At 36.3% G+C, this 22537-nt stretch overlaps 1 protein-coding gene across 1 annotated transcript; it reads left to right on the top strand.

Annotated features, from left to right (window-relative positions):
• Positions 1-38: 38 nt before the first annotated feature.
• On the top strand, positions 39-22040 carry LOC110831478 (RRP12-like protein). Its single transcript, XM_022067507.2, has 23 exons — positions 39-251; positions 1961-2138; positions 2641-2767; positions 3542-3724; positions 4976-5092; positions 5703-5912; positions 8400-8635; positions 9600-9873; positions 10408-10572; positions 10768-10895; positions 11450-11582; positions 12741-12977; positions 13194-13420; positions 13775-13898; positions 14693-14857; positions 15262-15391; positions 16912-17069; positions 17416-17678; positions 18563-18726; positions 19575-19721; positions 19966-20067; positions 20582-20756; positions 21796-22040. Exons 1-23 carry the CDS (start codon positions 122-124, stop codon positions 21899-21901), a joined length of 3879 nt encoding a protein of 1292 aa, XP_021923199.2. The 5' UTR covers positions 39-121; the 3' UTR covers positions 21902-22040.
• The last annotated feature ends 497 nt before the right edge of the window (positions 22041-22537 follow it).

Genomic DNA, 22537 nt, shown 5'->3' with positions numbered 1-22537 from the left:
AAGGGAAATATTGTTACGAACGCATTACCATCCTACTTTATCGCCTTTACGTCACAGGAAGTGTGGTCCATGTTTGTGTGGTGCACGTGTGTGGCATAGTTTTAAGACCAGAACGAGAATTATGGTTAATTTTCGTCATAGAACAAAGGGAAAAGGGAAACGATGGAAGAAAGGACACAGTTCAAGTTCGAATCCTGAAATCAAAAGATATAGAAATGTGGCAAAGTCTAAATTTTTTCAGGAACATTCTGGTAAGCACATCATGAGGAGAGCCTCATCTGGGAAAATATTTAAGAAATTTAATGTTCTTCTAGGCAGCGAATTCTTGCTCTCATTATTATCATATACAGCGGACAACATAGAACATTTTCAAACAAACTAAAATATCCACAATATAAGTACAAGATGCAGATATAACCTTAATTTCTAAACACTGACCTCAGTAAATATCAAATAGGAGCTTACTGTGCTGGAATTAAGCTATTCAGTGATCTTCTCCCCACTAATAAAAAGCCTGAAGAAGTTTAAACCAGCACTAAAAGAGTATCTCCTTCCTCACCCCTTCTACTCCATAGAAGAATTTCTCTCAACCAAAAATTCTTATCTGTTATAAAGACAAAAATGCTTTCTAGTGTAATTATTTTCGTGTTAATACTGTAGTTGTGTGTATACTGTTGTGTTTAATACTGTAATTTAAATCAGGTGATCATGAAGGCCACTGTCCTCAGTTTATGACTTGTTTGCCAGAAACTTCTTCTGATGGAAGCATAAAATTGTTCACAGTATGAGTTTTTGCATTATTTTGCTTAACATTTTTCTTCATCTTTAAGTTGGCTGAAGAAGGGCTACATAATCAGAGAATAGATATCACAAGATGTTCGAAATTGTTTTGTTAAAAGATACAGTCCTAACTGTCCTCCACGCACCAGTTGCACAACAAACCCCAATTCTTAAATATGCAGTGGCACTTCATGAACAGCATGAGAATTTTTTGTCTCATTATCTATTATTTTGGCTGTTTTCATAACCATTTAAAGTTACCACACCTCAGAAGAAAAGGTAAGTTGTGGGTCAAAAAGTTGTTTGATTTCTGAAACCATCTGCAGTATCTTACTCTTTGCAATCTCCAGGTAAAAGACTGTATATGACCTTACCTTTATAAGGCCATAACTACAGCAACTTTGTACCTTTGTGGTCTGTAATTGTGCCATCCAGTGTTCAAGAGCCAAGAGCCAAAAGTCGTAACTTTGGGCTTGGTTTTAATTGAGCCCTGATATTATCTAGTTTTTCTTTAGTCAGTACATGTCTTTTTTGAGAGTCCTTTTGTCTGGCGCTGATCCCGTAGAATATAGTTTTATTATACGCAGCCGCGTGGTCTGAGGCATCATGCTTCAGACCGGCAATACAGAATGCGCGCTGGTTCGAGTCTCGGGGGAGAAGAAATTTTCTCATGAGCTTTCGACCAGTGTAAGGGACCGGTGCCAACCCAGCATCGTGTGAAAATTGGGGAGCTACGATAAGTAGCGTAATCCGGTCAGGAAAACTAGCAATGGCTGGGGGTTTGTCGTGCTGACCACACGTCACCCTGTATCTGGTTGGATGATCGTTCACCTCTGCTTAGGCATGTGAACGTGAGGCCAGAAGTCAGGCTAGTCGGCTTTGGCTCTCTGGAGCTGTTACACCACGGATTTAATTTAATTGTAAATTATTACTTCACAAAGCACTTTACTGTCATGATAGTGTGATGAATTATTATGAATTTTGTTGTATCAAAACATTAAAATGAAGCAAATCCATGAAATTTTGAAGCGTATAAGGAACAGATATCTGACAGTGTACCTTTATTTGCTGAGGTGGAGAATGGATGTGAAGGTTAATTAATTTTTATAATATTTGTTAAAAATAGCCAAACTGTTTAGTAGCTGGTATGAGTGTCTGTGTATATGTGTTATACTTCCAGGTGAAGGCAATCTCACTTCAGAAGCATTGAAGAAGCACAATGCATTCTTAGGTGCAGGCAGAAGTAGCTCAGAGGAATTGCAAGATGATGACGGAGATGTAACTTTTGGAGGGACTTTCAAAACATTTCAGACATTTGCTAGTGATTGGAGTCAGTGTTCAAATGTGTCATTCAACAAGTAAGTAAAGGCCATTGTTACTGTGAATGAGCTTCCATGCACAATGTTGTAATGGATGTCATATTCAGGGGGCCATGCCTGGCCATCTGAAATAATCAGACCAATATCAAGGCCTTTTGATTTTGAAATGTCACTTTTTGTGATAAAGCTTCTTAACTTCCAGCCTGTTGGAGACTGCTTGTTTAATTTATATTCATTGCTGCGTCTGTAACCTTGAGCACACATTCAGTGATTCCTTAAACTCTTAATTGATTAAATATAAAATTTGATCACATAAAGTGTTAAACAATTGCTTCTGGTGAATGTGTTTTTTGAGCAGATGAATAATTATTGGTTTCATGTGGAAGATCGTGAATCAGTCTGTGAATGAGGATGTGTTTTTCAAGAAGCAGTTTCACTTTTGTGTTGACTGACATGATGTAGATTAAGAGAATACCTTTATAGTGCATTAAGATTTGTGGCATGAAAGTAAGAGCATTAAAAGGCAAATTGTAATGAGCAGGTTACTGAAGGGATTCTGCTCAAATTCGGCACTTCACAAAGAAATGTTGGCTGTTCTGGCTGCCGTTACTGAGGTCATCAGAACTGGTGGAGGTAAAGAGACAACGGTTGAATACCTGGGTGCACTGGTGAGTTTGTAGTTCATCAGTAATGCCCATATTATATTCATTGTTCAAGAAACATGAGTGGTGAAAAGGTTTGCTTATCTGCCACCTGTAGATCATTTTGTTAAAGTGACCCTTTTTATCTGCCTGACCCACTGTGTACTGCTTTACCCTATGTAAAAATTTGCTTTAGTGTGGCATCATCATTTTATCTTAATGCCTGTTGCGAAGTTGGCATCGTAATTTGTACGGGTTGTAATGTATTGAATCACGTATCTCTTGCATGCATGAAATATACATACCCCAAGTTTGGCTTAGGAAATTGCATCTGTCCAAATCCTTACCATTTTACCATTATGATGATCATCTTATATTCTTATCATATGATGCTTTATAACATTGCAGTTGAAATAGCATTGACATGGGAAGAACTTACAAGCCTACGTTCATTTAAATAGTTTCATCTGTTATCTGCTATATATAACAGTGATATATTTCTATGTTTAATTTCTACTAGAATTGGTTTCCATGATATAATTTTTACACATAATCTCAGAGTTTCAAATTCAAGGTGATAAGCCAAAACTGCTGGTTCCCTGTTTTAATAACACTTATAATATTTTAATCTGCTTTTAAATCAGATTCAATTTCTGCAAGACTAATTGTTGTACCAGAGATAAGACATAGATAATTTTGAAGATACTGGTTTGGCAGTCCATTCAGTTGTTAAGAATGGCAAGTTAATTATCCACGAAGTCTCATTTTTATTAAAAGTTTGTTATGATGATTTATTCGTAGATGACAACTCTTGACGTTTGTGAATCAGAAGAATCAGTGACAGCAGTTGTCATGTTACTTGGGATGGGTATTAAGAAGGTGCCACACGAAGTACTGAAACTTAAATACTCAGAAATGGCAAAGACATTTGTGAACTTTCTTGGCAAGTTTGCTGAGTCTGACAACTCTGCTCTGCTGAGATCGGTAAGTGAGTCTGGCGAAACAGTAGTGGAATGTAGCAATGAATTGTAGACCTCAGAATTTAATTTAAAAATGAAGTGCCAGTATGACAAAAATTTATGAAAGTGTTGATACTGTTCTTGCAGCTTACTTTAGACTATTTGCCCAAATCTTATATTCTCTTATATTGATCTTTGCAAGAATACATCCTACTCTTACATTCAAAACCGAACTTGCATCGACTATGGAACTTTATGCCCAATACATTATTTGTTATAAGTAGCTCAGATTGCCTAGCATTGAATAGTATGAGTAGTGAATAATGAATTGGAGAGGATTTGGAAGGAAGCAGTCATGGTCTAATTCAATTTAAGATATCACAGTTTGTCTGGAAGCAGTGCAGAGAATTGCAAAACACCTCAGCTAGTGTTGTCAGTCTCTGGACTGAGATTTAAAACCAGGACCCTCCAAATATGAAGAATGAGTGCTAAGTTTTCAACTGTATAGTTTGGTTCCATAGTGAAAAATGTGTGTGTTTCCACACTAGTATAAATGGTCATTGACCTTCCAATGGAAAATTGTTGGATTCTAAGTGAATGAGACATGTCAGGAGATAACATGGTAGACACATTTCATGTTATCCAACATAGATACAGGGCAGGATAATTCTTCAGTCTATATCCAGTCTTTAAGAAGAAGAAGAGGAGAATAAATTATTTATTTTGACGTGAATACGTCTATACGGAAGGGTCATTCGGCGAAAACAGCGTTAGTTACGAAGATGTGTAAGCTCCAGCGCCGAGTCACCTTTAAATGTTCATTCCTCAGGAATGGTAAGAGTAAGGGTAATGTAACCTATATGTAAAATGATCAGTAAATAAGGACCTTTAAGAATCTGTAATGTATTTTATTGTAATTATAATAAATATATAAACAATTATTGTTTATACATTTATTGTAATTTTAATGAACCAATGTGTACAATTTTCAGTGCATCTGGCGCATTAAGCGCCCACCTCTCGAAAACTGTAAGAGATGGATCGGACATATTGCATACGAAATACGTATTACTTCTTGAGCTTTCCAAATCTGTTTTCAGATTTTACATATCACAAATGGTTTAGGTTCTACAAACATTTATTTACACAAATACGTCAGATTCTCCGGAACCGTGGTTCCACTGTCAATTTTTTGTTTGAGTATGATGTTTGTGTAAGCAGTCTTGTGTCCTGTAGTAATATTGTTACTTGTATTGAGAAAGTTCTTTCCTTACAGCTGATTGGTTGTCTGTCTGTGTTGCTACAAGCACAGGAGTTGGCAGTGTGGTCCAGTTCTTCCACATTGCAAGTGTTTGACTCAGTTTTAACCTTCATAACACACTCCAAACCAAAGGTAACATTGCAGAGAGAGAGTTTACTAACATCTGTATTGGTTGAATGTTATACTTTTGTATTTAACACAAATTTACAGATTATGTGTACAAATTTGACTGTGCAATTTATGTTTCATAACATATATTGAAAGGCCTGGCTAATAAAATGAAAAGTAACGTGCAAGAAAAACTAAGAGCCTGATTAATAAACTATTTGATATATAATAAGCAAAAAGTGAGATATAAGCATGTGAATATAATTGTGCAGACAATATAGACAGGAAATATGGTTAGGAAGGAAAGTTGAAAGTCCAGTCTACTTTGTTATTTGATCCTCTGATATGGCAGTTTTTCTCATAAATGTTTCAATGAACTTTAAAGTTTGGTTCATCAGACTAAGGAAGTTCATGTTGGCGGATTTGTAACAGACATGCATGCTATGAAAGATAAAGCCATGCACATTTTGGTTGGAAACCTTGTTACGTATGTGATGAGAACATGAGGAAGTATATATATATATAGTGAAGATTTTGTTTTGTATTTTGTAGAACTGATGTGATTATGGTATTATGAGTCTTCTGTTTGGCTGCTTTCCTTTTCTTCATCTCAAGTTATGGTTTATGTTGTTAGGTACGCAAAGCAGCACAGCATGCCATATGTGCAGTTCTGAAGGGCAGCAGTCTAATGTTGAGTAAAGATGCTCCAGAACATCATCCGGCTGCTTTGCATGTAGCTAAGTATTTGATCAAGCAAATTGAGAGTGGGGCGTCTACAACCACATTACATACTCTTGGCTTGCTGAAGGAGGTATTTGCTACATTTCCCAAACCACAACTAAAGGTATACCTACGTCTGTAGTATATACAGTGAAACCTCTATCCATCGTTCCCGGAACTATCGTTTTCCCGGATGCATCGTCCGTTTTGTTCGGTCCCGAATACATCCCATATAAAATAATGTTACATTTTCCCGCTTCTATCGTTCCTCGAACTATCGTTTTATCGCATCGATCGTTCAAAAATCATAGTCCCGGCCCACAATTTTCCCGCAATGATCGTTTCTGAGAATTTAAAATGCTGGGTTTTGAGATAAATTAATACCGAAAGACGCACAATGTTTTTGGAATACACAGTAGCGGTAACCTGTTATGTCGCCCAACCAGCACATTCTTTTGGAATGAGGGGTCAGCGGTGCAGGGGTGATAGTTGGAGTGAATGGCGGTGCTCATTGTCAGAAATTTTACGATTTTAATTAGGGTGCACTCATATTTCGTTCCAGCGATGCCAGATGGCATGTGCAGTGTGAATTTCTTCACAAATGCTTTTATTATAAGTACAAAGGAAAGGCTGGCGGCACTTTTCATTCTTCTGGTTCATCTCGTTTCCAGCGGTTCAGGGTCTTCAACAGCTACGTTTCGTTGTGTTCGGCAGTAATAGTATTTCCATTCATCCTGTTATTGTTCGCGAAGAGGGTGGGAGTGGTGAGGAAGACGACGAATGCGAGCCCGAAGCTTTGCCGAGTTTTGCCGAAGCACACGCTGCATTGGCGAAAGTGAAGTCGTTCTTTTATGCGCTTAATATTAGTGAACGTGACGAAGAAAACATTTTGAACGTGGAAAGTGCTCTGTATGGTCTAAAATGTACAGTTTCAACAAACCAGTTGTCCACTAAAGACTTTTTTGGTAAAAAGAAGTAACTTTGAAAGAGAAACATCGTTTTTTTTAAAAAATTTAATGCTTTCCCGCATCTATCGTTTTCCCGCATTCATCGTTTTTATTTCCCACCCCCGCCGAAAACGATGCATCGAGGTTTCACTGTATATCATTAAGAATGGACTATAATACTATGGGCCATTCCATTGACACATACTCTTTGAAGTCAAATTTTCTGATCAGATGGCTCCTAGTTTGACGGCAGCTTTACAGCCACCTACGTAGGGCATATAATTTTGTATTACAAATGTTTGTTCGGATAAATATTAATAGAATGATCAAATTAATTTTGATGAGGTGGACGGGTTATCTAGCACACGTGGGAGGGATGAGAAACAGAAAACGTTTTGATCAGGTAGCCTGAAGGGAAGAGTCAGTTGGAAGACCACGGTAAAGATGGGAGGATAATATTAATATGGATCTTAGAAAAATAGGCTATGATGGTGTCGACTGGATTAATTTGGCTCAGTATAATGACCTTTGGTCAGCAGTTATGAATACAGTAATGAACCTTCAGTTTTCATGAAAAGCAAGGAATTGCTTGATTGAATAGCTGTTAGTTTTTCAAGCTAAGAATCAGATTTTTTAGAAATAAAAAATTAAATAGTTAAATTTATTGATATATAAAATAGCATATTGATTAACTTATTTACTCGTGTGTAACGCGTGTTTGTATGTTTTTTGTATTACACACCCTAATTTTAAGAATGAATAATTTTGAAAACTGTTCTGAAATATGGTATAGGGGTACATAATACATTGTGTTTTGGAGTTCTGAACAAGATGTTCCTATTTTGTTATGGCCTTGTGTTTTCCAAGATTTGGCAGCTTTCTTCATCTAGTATTGTTTAAGTTTTATACAGACATCCTGCAACACAAAATTGGTACATGGGAAAATCTTAACTATATCTTTGTCTTACCATTCTAATACTGCTTCCTCAGATCAAACATAAAATTATGCGAGATCAAGTTAAAAGTGTCCTTGTGATTACTTTGTCATCCACTTCTGTTGTCATTGTCATCTGCGCTCATGTGGTCAGGACCAGTTGTCCTTCCTAGCAATGAAAATCTTTGTGATTTGCATTGGTTTCCAGTCACTTATAAAACTTCAATAACATTATATTTTCTGTTACTCGTGCAATTTTTGATTTTCTCTGTCACTTTAATTATTTTCTGCCTTTCTTTAACCTTAAACCATTGTAAGTATGTGCCTTCGATACTCATGTTTAACAGAACTTTATCAGCACTGTACACTGTACTGTGACTAAGGTTCATGCGCACAAAAAAAGAAGTTGTGAACATTAAGATGGCACTTGGAATGGGTAGTGTTGCCACACACTAGAAAGTGCGGTAATGTTGGTTTAGGAAATGTTTCATCAGTTTCTTCTAACAATGTGTAACCTGAAAAGCATTTGGTGCGGTGGTCTCTGATTAACAGAGACCACAAACCATACTGTGATTGTTCCTATTCGTAACAAAGATTGGTATAAAGTGTACATTTTAATACTTGATTTCTTTCTGACACATTGGTTATTGACTGTTGTGATGGTGTCTATATTAGAATTTAAGTAGCGAAGTGAATTAACAGTTGATTGAAGTTGTTGTGTTTCTTATAGGCTTTGTGTGAGAGTGTCCTTAAGGTAATGACCCTTGGTAACATTCTGGTTACATCATGCTGCATGCAGAGCCTACACAGTCTGTTTGTGTCACGGCCTCCTTCCTCATCTTTACCACCACAGCGTAATGCTCAGTTGATAGTAGCATTGTTTGACTATCAACCAGCTTCTAGTGACACCCAGGCAACTCTGGCATGGCTTGCTGTCTTACAAGAGGGTTACATTAATCTAGCAAGGTAACTTACAATCTCACTCTAGATTCTTCTAATTTTAGTAATAATTAACACAGTGTTTGGTAAAAAAAACTCAAGGTTTTGATAACTAGTGTAGCAGAAGACTATATTATATTTCAGTTAACACATTAAAAATATTCCTTCTACTGGTCAAATAACAGAAGGAAATCTCCTGAAGCATAATGAATCTTCAGTAACTTTTATTTTGTCTTTCCTGCCCTGTGACAAGCCATTGTATATTAGTACCGGTAATCATTAATCTGTTAACATTTATCATCACAGTCTTAATCTTGATGGAATTAATTTACATTAATATCACATTATCTTATTTTTTCTTCAAAGAACAAATATTTGAATAGCTACATTATGAGCTTCTATCCTAAAAGGGTGTTTTTATGCTCAGATTTTATTGATAAGTTGCAGTATTCAGGAACATTAAAATTTGTCAGTACTACATAAACATTTTTCACATTCAAAATGTCATAGAAGTTGGTGGGAGTTGGGTTTCAGCTGTCTGAAGACATAATCATATTTCACAAATTATGAAAGGTGAAATAATAATTGACATTACGAACAGTAATTTATGTAGCAGCCTTCAGGATGCAGATGAACTCCACACAAAGCACAGAGAAACTTTGTAGGATTTTAGGTTTTCATGGCTGTTTGTCTGAAGATGGCTATCTTCTGGGTTGTTGCACAACAACCCAGAAGACAGCCATCCACAGAAAAACTTTGTTTCCCTGTTGATATCCTTTTTAGACACATTTTGCAATTTTTTGATGGGTATTTATAATTATATGTTTATTTAGTGTATCATGTACAGATGTGCCTGCCATTCTGTTCACTGTCTTACTCTGGAAGAAAACACTTTTTTAAACTGCGGAACATGATTTTGCTGGATTGGAATCATCTGTATTTATATTCCCTTCCTGCCATTATATTAATTAAGCTCTTGTTTATGGCACAGGCTGGACCTCTCTCTGTGTTTGGCACATTTACCACGTATCTTCTCTACCAGCACTCGCTTGTGGCTTTCTGACAAGGCAGAGGTTATGAGTGCTGCCACCTTAACTTTGAAGGCTGTGACAGAGGATTGTGTTGCAACAGCATGTTCTGCTGAACTAGTCAAGACTTATTATCAGACACTTGGAAGGTTATTTGGTGTTATTGAAAATTGCCTCACCTATCAGTACCACTCATCATGGCGTCATGTGTTGCATCTTCTGGCTGTGTGGTTTGAGGTAAAGTATCTCCATATCACGTAATTTTGAGCTGTTTTGTGATATAGACACACCAAGGAATTTTGTTCATAATGTTACATGGATCTATTTTAATGCTGAATGTTAACCAAAGGTATGCCAAAACTTGGCTCCATGCTGAATGGAATACTGGGATCAAATTTCCCATTAAGTTTTTGTTGTTTTCCATACTTTTTCATTTGATCTTCTAGCATAATTCGCTGTCTTTATTTTTGCTCTTTTCAGATTTTACTTTTTTTTAAGTCGGGGTTTTTGTAAATTGTGATCATTTTCTCTGATCCAGTATTGAATAACCAGCCACTGTTACAGAAAGCGAGGACGTAGAAGATAGTAGGGAAAGAATGTAGATAGAGGATTAATGCTTATGGGAAGATAGAGAAGGCTTCTATCATATCTATTTTCATAAGTACATTTCTGCGTGTTATCACACTTCTTTCATGCAGTTAAATTGTCAGGAAGATGAGGAAGAGGGTTGTAGATCTACAGCTGAATGGTGTCCATGTTGGTCTTGTGTAGGTAGGAGGTGCAACATGCAGTGGATTTATGATGTCCTGCCTCAAACTGCTTGCTGAGCTGAGAGACTCATACAGGTTTTCTAACATAAATGAACTAGAGTTTGCTGTGGGCAGAGCCATCCGTTCAATGGGACCTGAGATTGTGCTGAATGCCATTTCACTACAGGTATCATAAATTTGATTCTGTGCATTGGAAGGGTTTGGTTTGTTACAACATGATGACTAATTTCTAGGATGTCTGTTAGTTTTATTAATTGAGAATTTAAATTTTACCACACAATTATCGTGTTCAACAGTGATATTTTGAATAGATGATGGAGGGGCATTAATGTAAAATGTGCTGTGATTTATTTTGTGACAGATAACTGGAGAGGAGACAAACTATGAGTTCAAACGCAGCTGGTTGCTACCAGTACTACGAGAAAATATGTGTAGTTCACGCATTAAGTTTTTTCTCAGCTACTTCCTTCCCTTGGCAACTGTCTGCAAGTAAGAGTACATACATAAGTTTCATTGTTTAACTACGTGTCTTTGCATGTAATAGTTCTGCTCTTTGTGAATGTAATTTTATGACATTAGTACTGAACTTTAAAAACAAAATTTTGTTCTAATTTGGGCAAGTATTTTTAGCATTCCAAAGAAACAGACTTCTTTCTACAAACCAAATAACTGAATTGCACGTGTTTGTACAGCTCTTTCTCCCATGATGAAAGACTTCAGTGTTTTAAACATTGATATCACCATCTTTGTCTCCTCCTCTTCCTAGCTAATCCCAATTCCTGGACCAAGGATTTGGATTAGCCCCTTCTATCTAACCCAGCAGAATAGGTATTTTCACTCAAAGATAGGAGCACACTTCCAAAACATAGTGGTCTCATTTTTGAATGAAACAGCAATGTTGAATGTAATGCATCATCATTAGAACCCTTTTAGGGTTATATGTATATGCCATGTTGGTGCTCCATAGTACAGTACATGTGGCTATGACCCATCAGTTTCATGTGTGTGTTTGAGGATGAATTCTTGCTTTAATTACTTTATAGGAAGCGAAGTATTGCTCTGCAAGATGTGGGTGATGAAGTTGGAGCCCACAGCTTTAAGCTTCTGCAGTCTCAGATTTGGGCTCTGCTTCCATGCTTCTGTAAAAATCCAACTGATCTAAAGGATGACTTCAAGGTATGTTCAAAGAGTTTCTGATGTTAGTGTTTATGTTAAATATTATACTTCAGACTTTGTTTAAAAGATCTGTAAGGATACATTCCAGGGTAATTATAATGTATGAAGTACACAAATTAATGCAATTTTTATATGCGAGATTCCAGTTATTGGGTTCAAAACAAGATAATTGAAAATTGTCTTATCATTTAAAAAATAAATCTGAATTCTCTGTCCATTCTGAGTATTGTCTGTGTCAGTTTACTTGGTGTCTTCATAAGATAGTGTAATTGCGTCATATTGTGAATAGTCTAACAATTATTTATTTTCATCCGTCTTATCACAATATTTAAAATTTCTTATAATTAAGATAATAAAATATTATTGATGTTCCACATCGATTGATCGATTTACACTTTGGAACATCCTTTACACAACATGTTTCAGTTTTTATAAAACCATCTTCAGGTGTATAAGATTTTCGAACTTAAAACTCAAATATTATTCCATTTGGTGATGTTTTATGCCATTTGTTTTTCGAATTTGGGCGAAGTGTTGTCTTTTCTTAAATTTAATCAGACCGATATGTACATCTGATTAAATTTAAGAAAAGACAACACTTCGCCCAAATTCGAAAAACAAATGGCATAAAACATCACCAAATGGAATAATATTTGAGTTTTAAGTTCGAAAATCTTATACATCTGAAGATGGTTTTATAAAAACTGAAACATGTTGTGTAAAGGATGTTCCAAAGTGTAAATCGATCAATCGATGTGGAACATCAATAATATTTTATTATCTTAATTATAAGAAATTTTAAATATTGTGATAAGACGGATGAAAATAAATAATTGTTGGTGTCTTCACTTAATGGTAGTGATTTTGGCTTTGCCATTACTTGGTTTACATAATCAGATAGCAAAACAATAGTCATTAATAAAATAACATGGCATTGTTTTCTTCATTGTTATTTGTGCACACTACATCTCTTTTTATTTTCAGTTGTCAGGGAGGATTTTCATGTTTCCATTCTCATGTACTTTAATTTTCTTGTCATTTATTTTGAGTCATTCATTTATTTGACTTCCTGCATGTGTAAAAATTCCATGATTTGCATTGCATACAACAATGTTCATGTTAAGAGTCATGATCATTCTGTATTTTTATTTTTGAAAGGTTATTGCGAAAATTCTTGGAACAGCTATTGGAGAGTACAAAGATCTACGACTGGATACAATGACAGCCTTACGCAAGCTGATAACGAGCAGCCAAGAAGCAAACAATGAGGAGAATGTGAAGGAGATGGCTCGATTTGCCAAGAACTACTTGCCCATCCTCTTCAACCTGTACACTTCTAAACCAAATGGCACAGACGAGGAGGGTCAGCGGCTTGCTGCATATGAGACTATCAGGGTACTGCTATGTAGTTAATTTTCAGGCATAGTCAGAGAAATTATTTTCAGTATCATACTTAAGTCAGATTACTTTTCTTTAGGGAGGCAAATATTTGGTCTCTTGTCATGTTGATATTTAATTATGTGATTAATCTGGCCTCGTCTATTTACATGTGTATGAATCTACAATCCTATGATTGGTAGAGGCTGTGTATAAGTGATTATCTGGTTACAGGTTTACTTACAAATTGCCAGTCCTGAGCTCTGCCAAGAATTATTTGATCGAGCTTTGGAAAAGTTAAATACTGGAGATGTGGATACATTTGTAAAAGAAAGTGTTCTGGACCTCTTGCGAGCACTCTTACCTTATCAGGACAAATCACGGCTTACTCTGTTGTATTCCTGTTGTGAGGATAGGTTGACCAATACAAAAAACCTCCATGAACAGAAGAAGGCCTACAGGTGAGTAAGCAAGTATACAAAAACCTCCATCATCAGGGTGATTGTCACCCTGATGATTGAGGAAGCAAGGATCTTTGAAACAATGGTAAACTTCTATCAGACTATACGGTGCAACAACCCAGAAGACACCCATCACTGCCATGAAAACCTCAAATTCTAACTGTATCATATTTATATTATTAATATTAATAAATAATTAGTGTTCAGAAGATTGCTGAATGTATTGTTTGAAGTCTGAAGATTATGGTTTGTGTGATGGCAGATAAAAATTTACAGTGTTTATCCTCAGTTTGATAATTCTAATATTATTTGATGCAGAACAAAAATGATGATTTTTCTCATTTTGTTTCTTAGGTTGCTAGAGGAATTGTGTGGGAGTAGTTCAGATTCTTGTAAAGCTTTTGTGAGTGACAATCTGCTGAATTTACAGAGACTTCTTCTGCATTCCCTGTCCACTTCAGCTGCCTTCAGCAAAGGAGTGAGTTAATATTCCTTATTTGTGTTCTTTTATGTAATATGGTCTTTGTATTCATATGCTTTTTCTGACAAACTCCAAATGGGTACTATTATTGTCGTTTAATATGTTTAAAACGTTTTATGATTGTCAGATTATTTTATCACAGCTTTTCAATGACTCAGGTTGTTATATTGCAACAGGTGATATAATGATTATGAATTACAAAGGGCGCGGTAGTACTAGTCACTGAGCTGCAGTGTTCGGTACGCAGATTGTAAAATAGTAATCAAGGCCATTTAATAATTTATCTGAGGCAGTGAAATGCCGATATGAATAATATGGTTAATTTTGTTTAGTCATTTGTACAAATTACATTATTCATATAATTTAAAGCTGTTAAGAGCCACACTTGAGTACATCTGAGTAATTTGTTTATAAATATTTTTCTTAATGCATGCCCATCTTGGTTTTGTTTTGAATAAATATAATGTTCAAACTTTGCATTTATTTAAAGGGATGTTTTTAGACAAGAAAAAAGTTGACCTTTGGATGTTAAAAGATTAAGTTATCAATCTCCCATTCCCTTAGGTACATTGTAAATCCATTTCAGTTTTTTAAATTTCAAAGAATGTCAATGTCTGATCATGAAACTTGTGGTAATACAGGTATGTGATGCAAAACGGACATCACAATAAGTACATAAAGGACCTGGTTACCTCCAAAATTTCTGTACTCATTTAGGTAATGGCATATTGTGTGTTAGGTCCCCCCCCAAATCCATTGTTCAGCAATAAACAACTACTGATATTTTGTAGCCACGTCTTCGATGTCTTAGTCATCTGGTGACAAGGCTGGATCAATCCCAACTGGATATGTTGAAGCAGATTGTTCCTGAAGCCATCCTCTGCTGTAAGGATATTAATGAGCGGTGTCGCTCAGCAGCTTACAGTTTGTTGGTTCTGATTGGTCATGTGATGCAGGTAAGGATCCATCTAATTCATGTTTTTTTTTTCAGTGTTTTATTGTGTATGTAACCTTTATTTACCAGATTTTATGTGACTTAATACAGTTTCAAATGACATCCCATTGTTCAGCCTTGGTTGTCATGAGGGACCTGGTGGTCCAGGCATAAGCCACAGCCCATGATCCATTTTGAATTTTCCTGAATGCTTTCCTCTTCGCCTCTAACAAAATAAAAAGTTTGTGCATGTAAGAAATATCAGGAAATCACAGCATGGAACTTAAAGAAATGTGGCAGTAATGTGACCTCCAGTGGTAAGACCTTCCTACCAAGTTTTATGGAAATTAGCAAATTGATTCACAAGTTACTAATGGGAGATGCATATATAACATGCGTGACCCTTTAATGTGTATGTCTTGGCAGAAACTGGACTATTCAGGAGAAAATACAATGAAAGACTACATGGGGCTGCTGCTAACTGGGCTTGCGGGTTCACCGACACTGATATCTGCAACCATTCTTGCATTGGCCAGAGTTACTCATGAGTTCAGAGGTAGGTGCGTGTAATTTTCTTACAGTGAAAATATAGCAGATGTTGATGTCATGATAAAATGTCATAAATGATTCTTTTATTAACATTTTGATTTCTCTGTAAATAAGGAGTGGTCATGTAAATGATGTGTAAGCATTGTCTCTTTTGGAAATCACGCCTAAAATAATGTTTGCTACTGAAGTATTGTTTATGAGTAGTTAATTGTGAATACTGGAAATTTTGTAAAATTCAAACCTGTACTTCAACCCAACCTGAAAACTTTGTGTCAATGGGGATACTGGAATACTGGGAACGGCCCGTTCTTCAAGTGCCTGAGCACTGCGGGTCACAACTTTTCGTTGGCTTGATCTATAGACATTCGGTAGAACTCCTTGGACGAGGGGTCGGCCCGTCACAAGGCCTCTACCTGTACACAGGACAGCACAACACAGAAAAAGGCGGACAAACATCCACGGCTTGAGTGGGATTTGAACTCACGGTCCCAGCGACCAAGCGGCACAAGGCCCACGCCTCAGACCGCGCGGACTCTGCGGACCCGTATATCATTGGAGCCACAGAAAGATAGGCTCATTGCAGATGTGTTTCATTATGATTGTATTACCTCATGTGGGCCACAATACCAAAGCCAATTTTGAATTAATGTATAGGACATGAAATTAAATGACATGGTTTGATAGATTTTATTACGAGATAACCTGTTAGTTCAGTGAATGTTAAAATATGTTGTAGTTGGAACTTATTAAGAAATTACAAAGTAAATCTTCACCATTATGTGCAAATGTGTAATGAAAATGCTGCAACCATCCATTAATCACTGCTGCATTATCCCAGCAAGTTTGGGTGGTTGGATGATAAGGTAGGTGGAGGGAGGGTTAGACACCTGATGAATTTAAAGAATAGAACGATGAAAGGATTCTTCCATAGTCTGAATCTTTGTGAACCTCAAAATTTTCAAGTGAGTTTTGGGTGTCTGAGTAATTGAACTTGATGCATTAGTTAAGTACACGAACCTGCTAACATATTTTGAAAGAAACTAGTAATGAGGGTCTACATTAATTTAATTTGTTTGTTGTTCTTCTTCTTCTATGTCTCTCCGGTCCGTATTCGGTCCATGGCCCCTCAGTTCTCCTCTTCCATTTGGTCCTCTGTTAGGTCCGTCTTCTGAGGTTTTGATAGACGTTTCGAAACATCTTCCTTTTTACGGTGCAAGGTTGTTAGCCTTGCGACCAACCCCCAACCTAGAGGACTAGGGTATCTGTCTTAGTCTGACCTCTCCCTCTCGACCAATCTGGCTAGGGAGGCCCTACCAGTAGCTATGCTATGCCCCACCACCACGACAAGGTGCAGGTACCATTAAGTGGGGAATTTGTTTGTTTTAATCACTAAATATGAAGCCCAAATTAAATTAACATCAGAGCCAATGAAGTATGCAAAATAGTAAAGTATGCATTATTAGAATATGAATATTCCATTGGCATACACCTTTTTGCACTTGTTTAATCAGTTGTTTTTGGATTCAGATTCCATGCCCTTGGACTTGGTGAAGATAGTGTTGGAGAACATATGTTTGCTGTTGACTTCACACACACGAGAGACAGTGGCATCAGCACTAAGTTTCATCAAAATGTTTCTCACTTCATTTTTATACGACACTGTTGCACCGGAAGTTTCTCTTATTGTAAGTATCCTCAAATTCATTGATAATTATGAAAGTTTTAGTAGATAAGGAAATTACAACATCTTTGTGCCTGATGAAAGGTAGTTGAAATCCAGCAATTTGACGTCACTAAATTGTTCTTCTATTCCTTATCCTCCTTTTATTTTGCCAAAGGTCTGTTGCAACTCATTCATGAACTAAGGTTTGTTATTCATAGAGTTAGTGTGAAGGAAGTGGATTGTATATGTTGTTGATGGTTTAATTAATTTGTCTATTGAAATAAAAATTCAAAGGAGAATGAGGCAGTAAATAAAAATACATAATCTCTGAGTTGTAGGTGGTTACCATTGTTCCTTCATTTTTCTAGGTGAAGAGCATTGTAGGAATGACAGAAGACTGCAAACATCATTTTCGCTTGAAGACCCGTAACTTGTTTGATCGTCTAGTCCGTAAGTTTGGATTTGAAACCATAGTGGCAATAGTTCCAGCAAGTGACCTGATCACTCATAAACGATTGCGGAATCTGCGCAAGATCCATAGTAGGAAGAAGAAAATGCAAGCCAAGGATGCTATAGATGAAAATGAGAGTGATCTGGAAGAATCATTTTCAGTGAAATCACGTCCTAAAAGGTTTGTAAATAGTTTTTATTATTCTTGGATGATGGAAGCTATGTCAGAAGTTGTTCGCTCAGATGAATACACCAGTGAATGAAGATGATGATGATGATGAAGAATGGTGGTAGGTCTAATAAGCTGTATTTACAGAAGGAAGAGCCTTGTGTACTTAGTCTCAGTTATGCTTGAAATTCCATTTTCATAGCTTGCTCCCTTTTTAATATTTTACATGCTATTTTATGAACCAAATAGCCATCCACTTCTGGATGATTACACACAGTATTTTCATTATTTAATTTATGTAATTTTCTTCAAATCCAGCCTTTATATTATGCTAGTATAAATTCTGTGTTGAGTGATAGTCATATCATATCATGTATTTCCAAGCCAGCATGTTGATTTTCTTTGAAGGTTTCTGTCTTCTGGGTTGTTGCTCTGTGTAGTCTGGTCGATGTTAACCAATGTTTCAGAGGTCATACTGCCTCCGTCATCAGGGCGATGATGGAGGCAGTATGACCTCTGAAACGTTTGTAAACATTGACCAGACTACACAGCGCAACGACCAAGAAGACAGAAATCTTCATATTCACCGTTTGATTGTCTTTGCTTGTTTCTTGTGCCTGAAGCTTGTCATTGGCATTATTCATCAGTATTTCTGTCCAGAATTCTTGAACGACATGTTTATTTAATTAAGAAAAGAACTTACACGATAATGGGTTCATAAGTGTGACCATTTCACTTGTAATTAACAGATTGTACCAAACTGAGTTTGTTGCTAATAAAAAATGCTGGCATCAGAAAGTCTCAGAAACATCCATACAAGACATGAGATTTAATCATATAAGACTGATGCAAAATCAGTGCCTGAAATGTCAACAGTCGTATTGCATGTGTTGTAGCATTGAAGAAATCCTGGCTGAATCAGAAGAATCTGACTTGGAAGTAGATGCAGTTCCTGCAGTAAAATCAAAAAAGAAAAAGAAGGATTTGAGTACATGGATCCATGAGGATGCAGATAATATTGTAGACTTCACTGATAGGACTGCTGCAAGGAAGATAACTGGTCTGTACAGTCTTAATTAAAAGCATCCTGTTGTGTGATGATTTAACCAAATAACAACAAATCCATCCACATGACTATTTTATTTTATTATTTACGGGTTTACTCCATGATATTGATCCAAAATAGACCATCTTAAGCTGAATTTTTGTTTAGGATACTTTTGATTAACAGAATTGTATAAATATTAAAATTACTTTAAATAGTTGAAATTATTAAAATTTATTGTCCAGGTGGGGACAGCAGACATATTCCAAAGAAGGATTCAGTTCACAGGTGACACATGGCAAAAGACAGAATGTGGCACCCCTTATCAACAAGGACTCTATTCTGTACATTGCTTTTGTGTATCCTTACACTTTTTAAGCAATGACAGTGCCACTGACACAAAGATCAAAACTATGAGAATGGAAACTGAGAAATGCTTTTGACTTAATGAATGGCACCTGCTTAAAATATTACATTCCTTCAGAACATCTTGCTGTGAACAAAGTTTACAGCTTTTCAGATGAACGATACATTTTGGACAAAATACAAGCATTTTGTAATAAAAATTTATAAATTGTGTGACAGGACTGGTCACATATATGGCATGGAAGTCTGTTAATGGGTAAAACTAAATAAAATAATTGTGTCAATGGATTTTTATATTATTTGGTCTGTAAAGTGATTTTATTTCTTCTGTGTAGTCTTCATTAAGATCTGTTCATGTTGAAAGCAGTGCATTAAATTGGAAAGCTTTATGTGCCATATCAGTTTATTGCAGCTTTATTTGGTTCATATTTGTTGTCGTGTGTGTTACAATGGACAGAGATGAAATGGGTTACTCAGTTTTTGCTGTTATTTTGTAGCAACACAGCCTGGTGAACAGGGCATTGTGGCAGTGCAGAACAAAAAGAAAAAGCAGTCAGCGTTTAAAACAGCGTCAGATGGCAGGCTTATTATTACTGAGGACAACAGTAGTGGTGAAGATGAACATGCTCGCAACTTGGACAGTGGTAAGTTATCAGCATGGAAATAATTGCCAATGCGAAACACAGTAAAATACCTTCTGATGGTGAATTTCCGATGAGGCAGACTGTTTTGTTTTTGTTATGTAAACATTCCTTATCTTCTGCTGTGTCTTTTTCCAAAGACATTTCTACTTTGATTGTGGACAATGTTCAAGTAAGGAAAAGCTAGGCAGAGTAATACATAATGTACTAAATAGCAGATAAAGATTGCAAAACCTGTTATGTGCAGATAATGAAGAAGAGGACGGGAAGTCTTTGAGGGCACCACTTGGACGGAAGAGGAAGTTTAGTGAAAGCACAGATGCAAATCAGCCTGCCATGAAGTATCAGGGTAATACTGTCCTTACATTATTTTGTAAAAGAAAGCTGTAGATTTCTCACTCAATCAGGATTCTGTTGTTTGACCTATGCATGAATTCGTTTAGATAAATTTTATTATACTTCTTTATTTTATTTATATATTTTCAGTGGCACTGTTGGTAGGTCACTATACTGTATGGCACTGAACGATAGGATGATAATGAATAATAAATTGCAAAGGTTATAATATTATTAAGACACACTGCAGGAGGGGTGTCATGATGCAGCATATAACTCTGTGGAGGATGATGGGTTGTGAAACATCAGAAAATGCTAAGGGAAGTCCTGGAAATAAGTTCAGGTTAAGAAATTTTATTCTCACCCAGTGCTGATGTCTTCTGTAAAGCATTGACAACTCTGAAGTCCGTCACTTCTGCCAGCACTCTTATTGATTAAAATGAAAGCCACAAGCATTTTTGTTATTCATTGTGAGTGCTTTTACTTCATTCATTCATTTTGTTCACAAGTCATATGTTTGGTTTCAGTGGGAGGTTCGGGTATTCATCGACCTACTAAGCGGCCATCTGGGCATTTTCACGGGACTTCAGTGGCAACTGGGGCTGAGTACCAAGCCAGAAAAGCAAAGGGTGATATTAAGAAGAAGGGGAAACCTGACCCATATGCATACCTACCCCTCTCTCGCAAATTGCTGAGTAGACGGTAAGTATCTGCAAGGATCTGGGGTTTATGAGAGAGAAAAAATTGTTTCAGCTTGTTTCATTTTTTATCTGTACTCCCTCCTCTTGACACGAAACAGACTTTTGTGTTTCATATCAGGTGTTGCCATGTGAGGTTTTAAATCAAATGTTATCGATTCTCAGTTGAGTGATACCTGTACATAACAGTTTATACGAAGCCCACATCACCGTGTTTCACTTGTATTTATTGATTGCTACATTATTTAATAATGTGAGACATGCGGATGCATACAGCTTGTATCTTTTTTCTCCTTTTGGAAACCAGCCAAAAAACATTTTAATGAGATCCACCTCAGTACACAGCAAAGAGTTCTGACATTAATTATGCAGCAGTGTTTTTCTCAGTAATCAGTTTGTGAACTGAAACACTCTTTCTTCTGCAACTGATACTTCGGCAGCTGTCATAATACAATGTGGGGATTGATATCAAATTGGAGTTAGGCAGCGGGAAAGCTAGCCTGCTGATAACACTGTAATCTTAAAAGTTAACGATTCACCCAATTAAATGAAAAGGTAATGATGAAATATGGTGAGCACAGACATGCTTAGTCACCCAATACATTACGTTGATCGTGACTACCAGACAGTTAAATTTGTGGCATTATAATAATTCATTACATGTTAAAGACATTACTGCATGATAGCACAACTTGCAAATTTTGTTATGCATTTTCAGTCAGTTTTGCTATTAAAAAGTTCACTAAGAACAAATGTTTGAGATACTTTTCATTTTTGCTTGCATTGTGCATAACCATGAAGGTTTCTAGGCAGGCATCTGAAATTGTTATGCTCAGTGTATGTGTGTTAGGATGAATGAAAATGTATTTACTTGGCATCTTTATGGCAGCAGCAAGTGATGGAACTGGAAAATACATATTTCGAAAATGGAACAAGAAAGATCGTCAAGGATCAGGGGCTACAACAGACCAAGGCTTAGAACTTGATTTTACATATTGCATAATTATACACATTTAAACTTGGTTGTGTTGTCTTTTTTTCAGTAAGAAGAAGAGTGCGGGCCAGTTCACAAGTTTATGCCATGCTGCTCGTAAAGGTGCACAGAAGGGAATTCAAGCCAGAAAAAAGGACACTAGAAATAGGAAATGAAAGATCTTGTAATCTAGCAAATGTCAGGATTAAATTATTGTTATATTTATTTTGAATTCTTGTAAAATGTGAATATTGTTATTTTGATGATATCGGCACATTGTGGCAAATATTACAGTAATTTATGTTCAGTTTTGAATGCTTGTTCTTTAAAGTTATTTATTCCATCTCCAGTTTCAGCACATGTCTCCTTAAAAGTAATCTGCAGTCTAACTGTTGCTTCATCCTTCATAAAACTGTACACAATATATTTTAGTTATGGTACGTAGACTGGCTTTGAATTATTAACTCTGAATTAGAGTAGTGAAAGGCCAACATCATGACAAATCAGATTTCTCTCACAGAATTCGTAAAGTGAACAGAAACAGGTCACAGTTGTGATAGAGTGCATTCACTATATGCCCCACTCCTCTGGTTGCATTGTTATATTATTCTATATTTGTACTTTTTAATTTATTTGTATTTTACTATATACAGTACTGTAAATGTGTAAAAAAATATTGTGGTTTGTTTATTGTGGAATTTCAAGGAAGAGAAAGGATTTGTGTGTGTGTGAAAGAGAGAGATAAGTTTGCCTACTTATAGGAGGGTTTTGATTTTTTGTAGTGTTATGGTGCTTATTTGAACATGAAATTT

Source organism: Zootermopsis nevadensis, unplaced genomic scaffold (assembly GCF_977971745.1).
Source record: "Zootermopsis nevadensis isolate Lab colony 2312 unplaced genomic scaffold, Znev_1.0 Znev_ptg000006l, whole genome shotgun sequence".
NCBI lineage: Eukaryota > Metazoa > Arthropoda > Insecta > Blattodea > Termopsidae > Zootermopsis > Zootermopsis nevadensis.
This window is presented reverse-complemented; position numbering and strand designations above follow the sequence as displayed.

What these genes read in the sequence shown, in the direction of transcription:
- LOC110831478 (XM_022067507.2), top strand. Translation starts at nt 122, where the DNA reads ATGGTTAATTTTCGTCATAGAACAAAGGGAAAAGGGAAACGATGGAAG. An exon ending in CAGCTGCCTTCAGCAAAGGA is followed by an intron (nt 13,899 to 14,692) that starts GTGAGTTAATAT and finishes GATATTTTGTAG; the next exon opens with CCACGTCTTCGATGTCTTAG. An exon ending in TGATTGGTCATGTGATGCAG is followed by an intron (nt 14,858 to 15,261) that starts GTAAGGATCCAT and finishes ATGTCTTGGCAG; the next exon opens with AAACTGGACTATTCAGGAGA.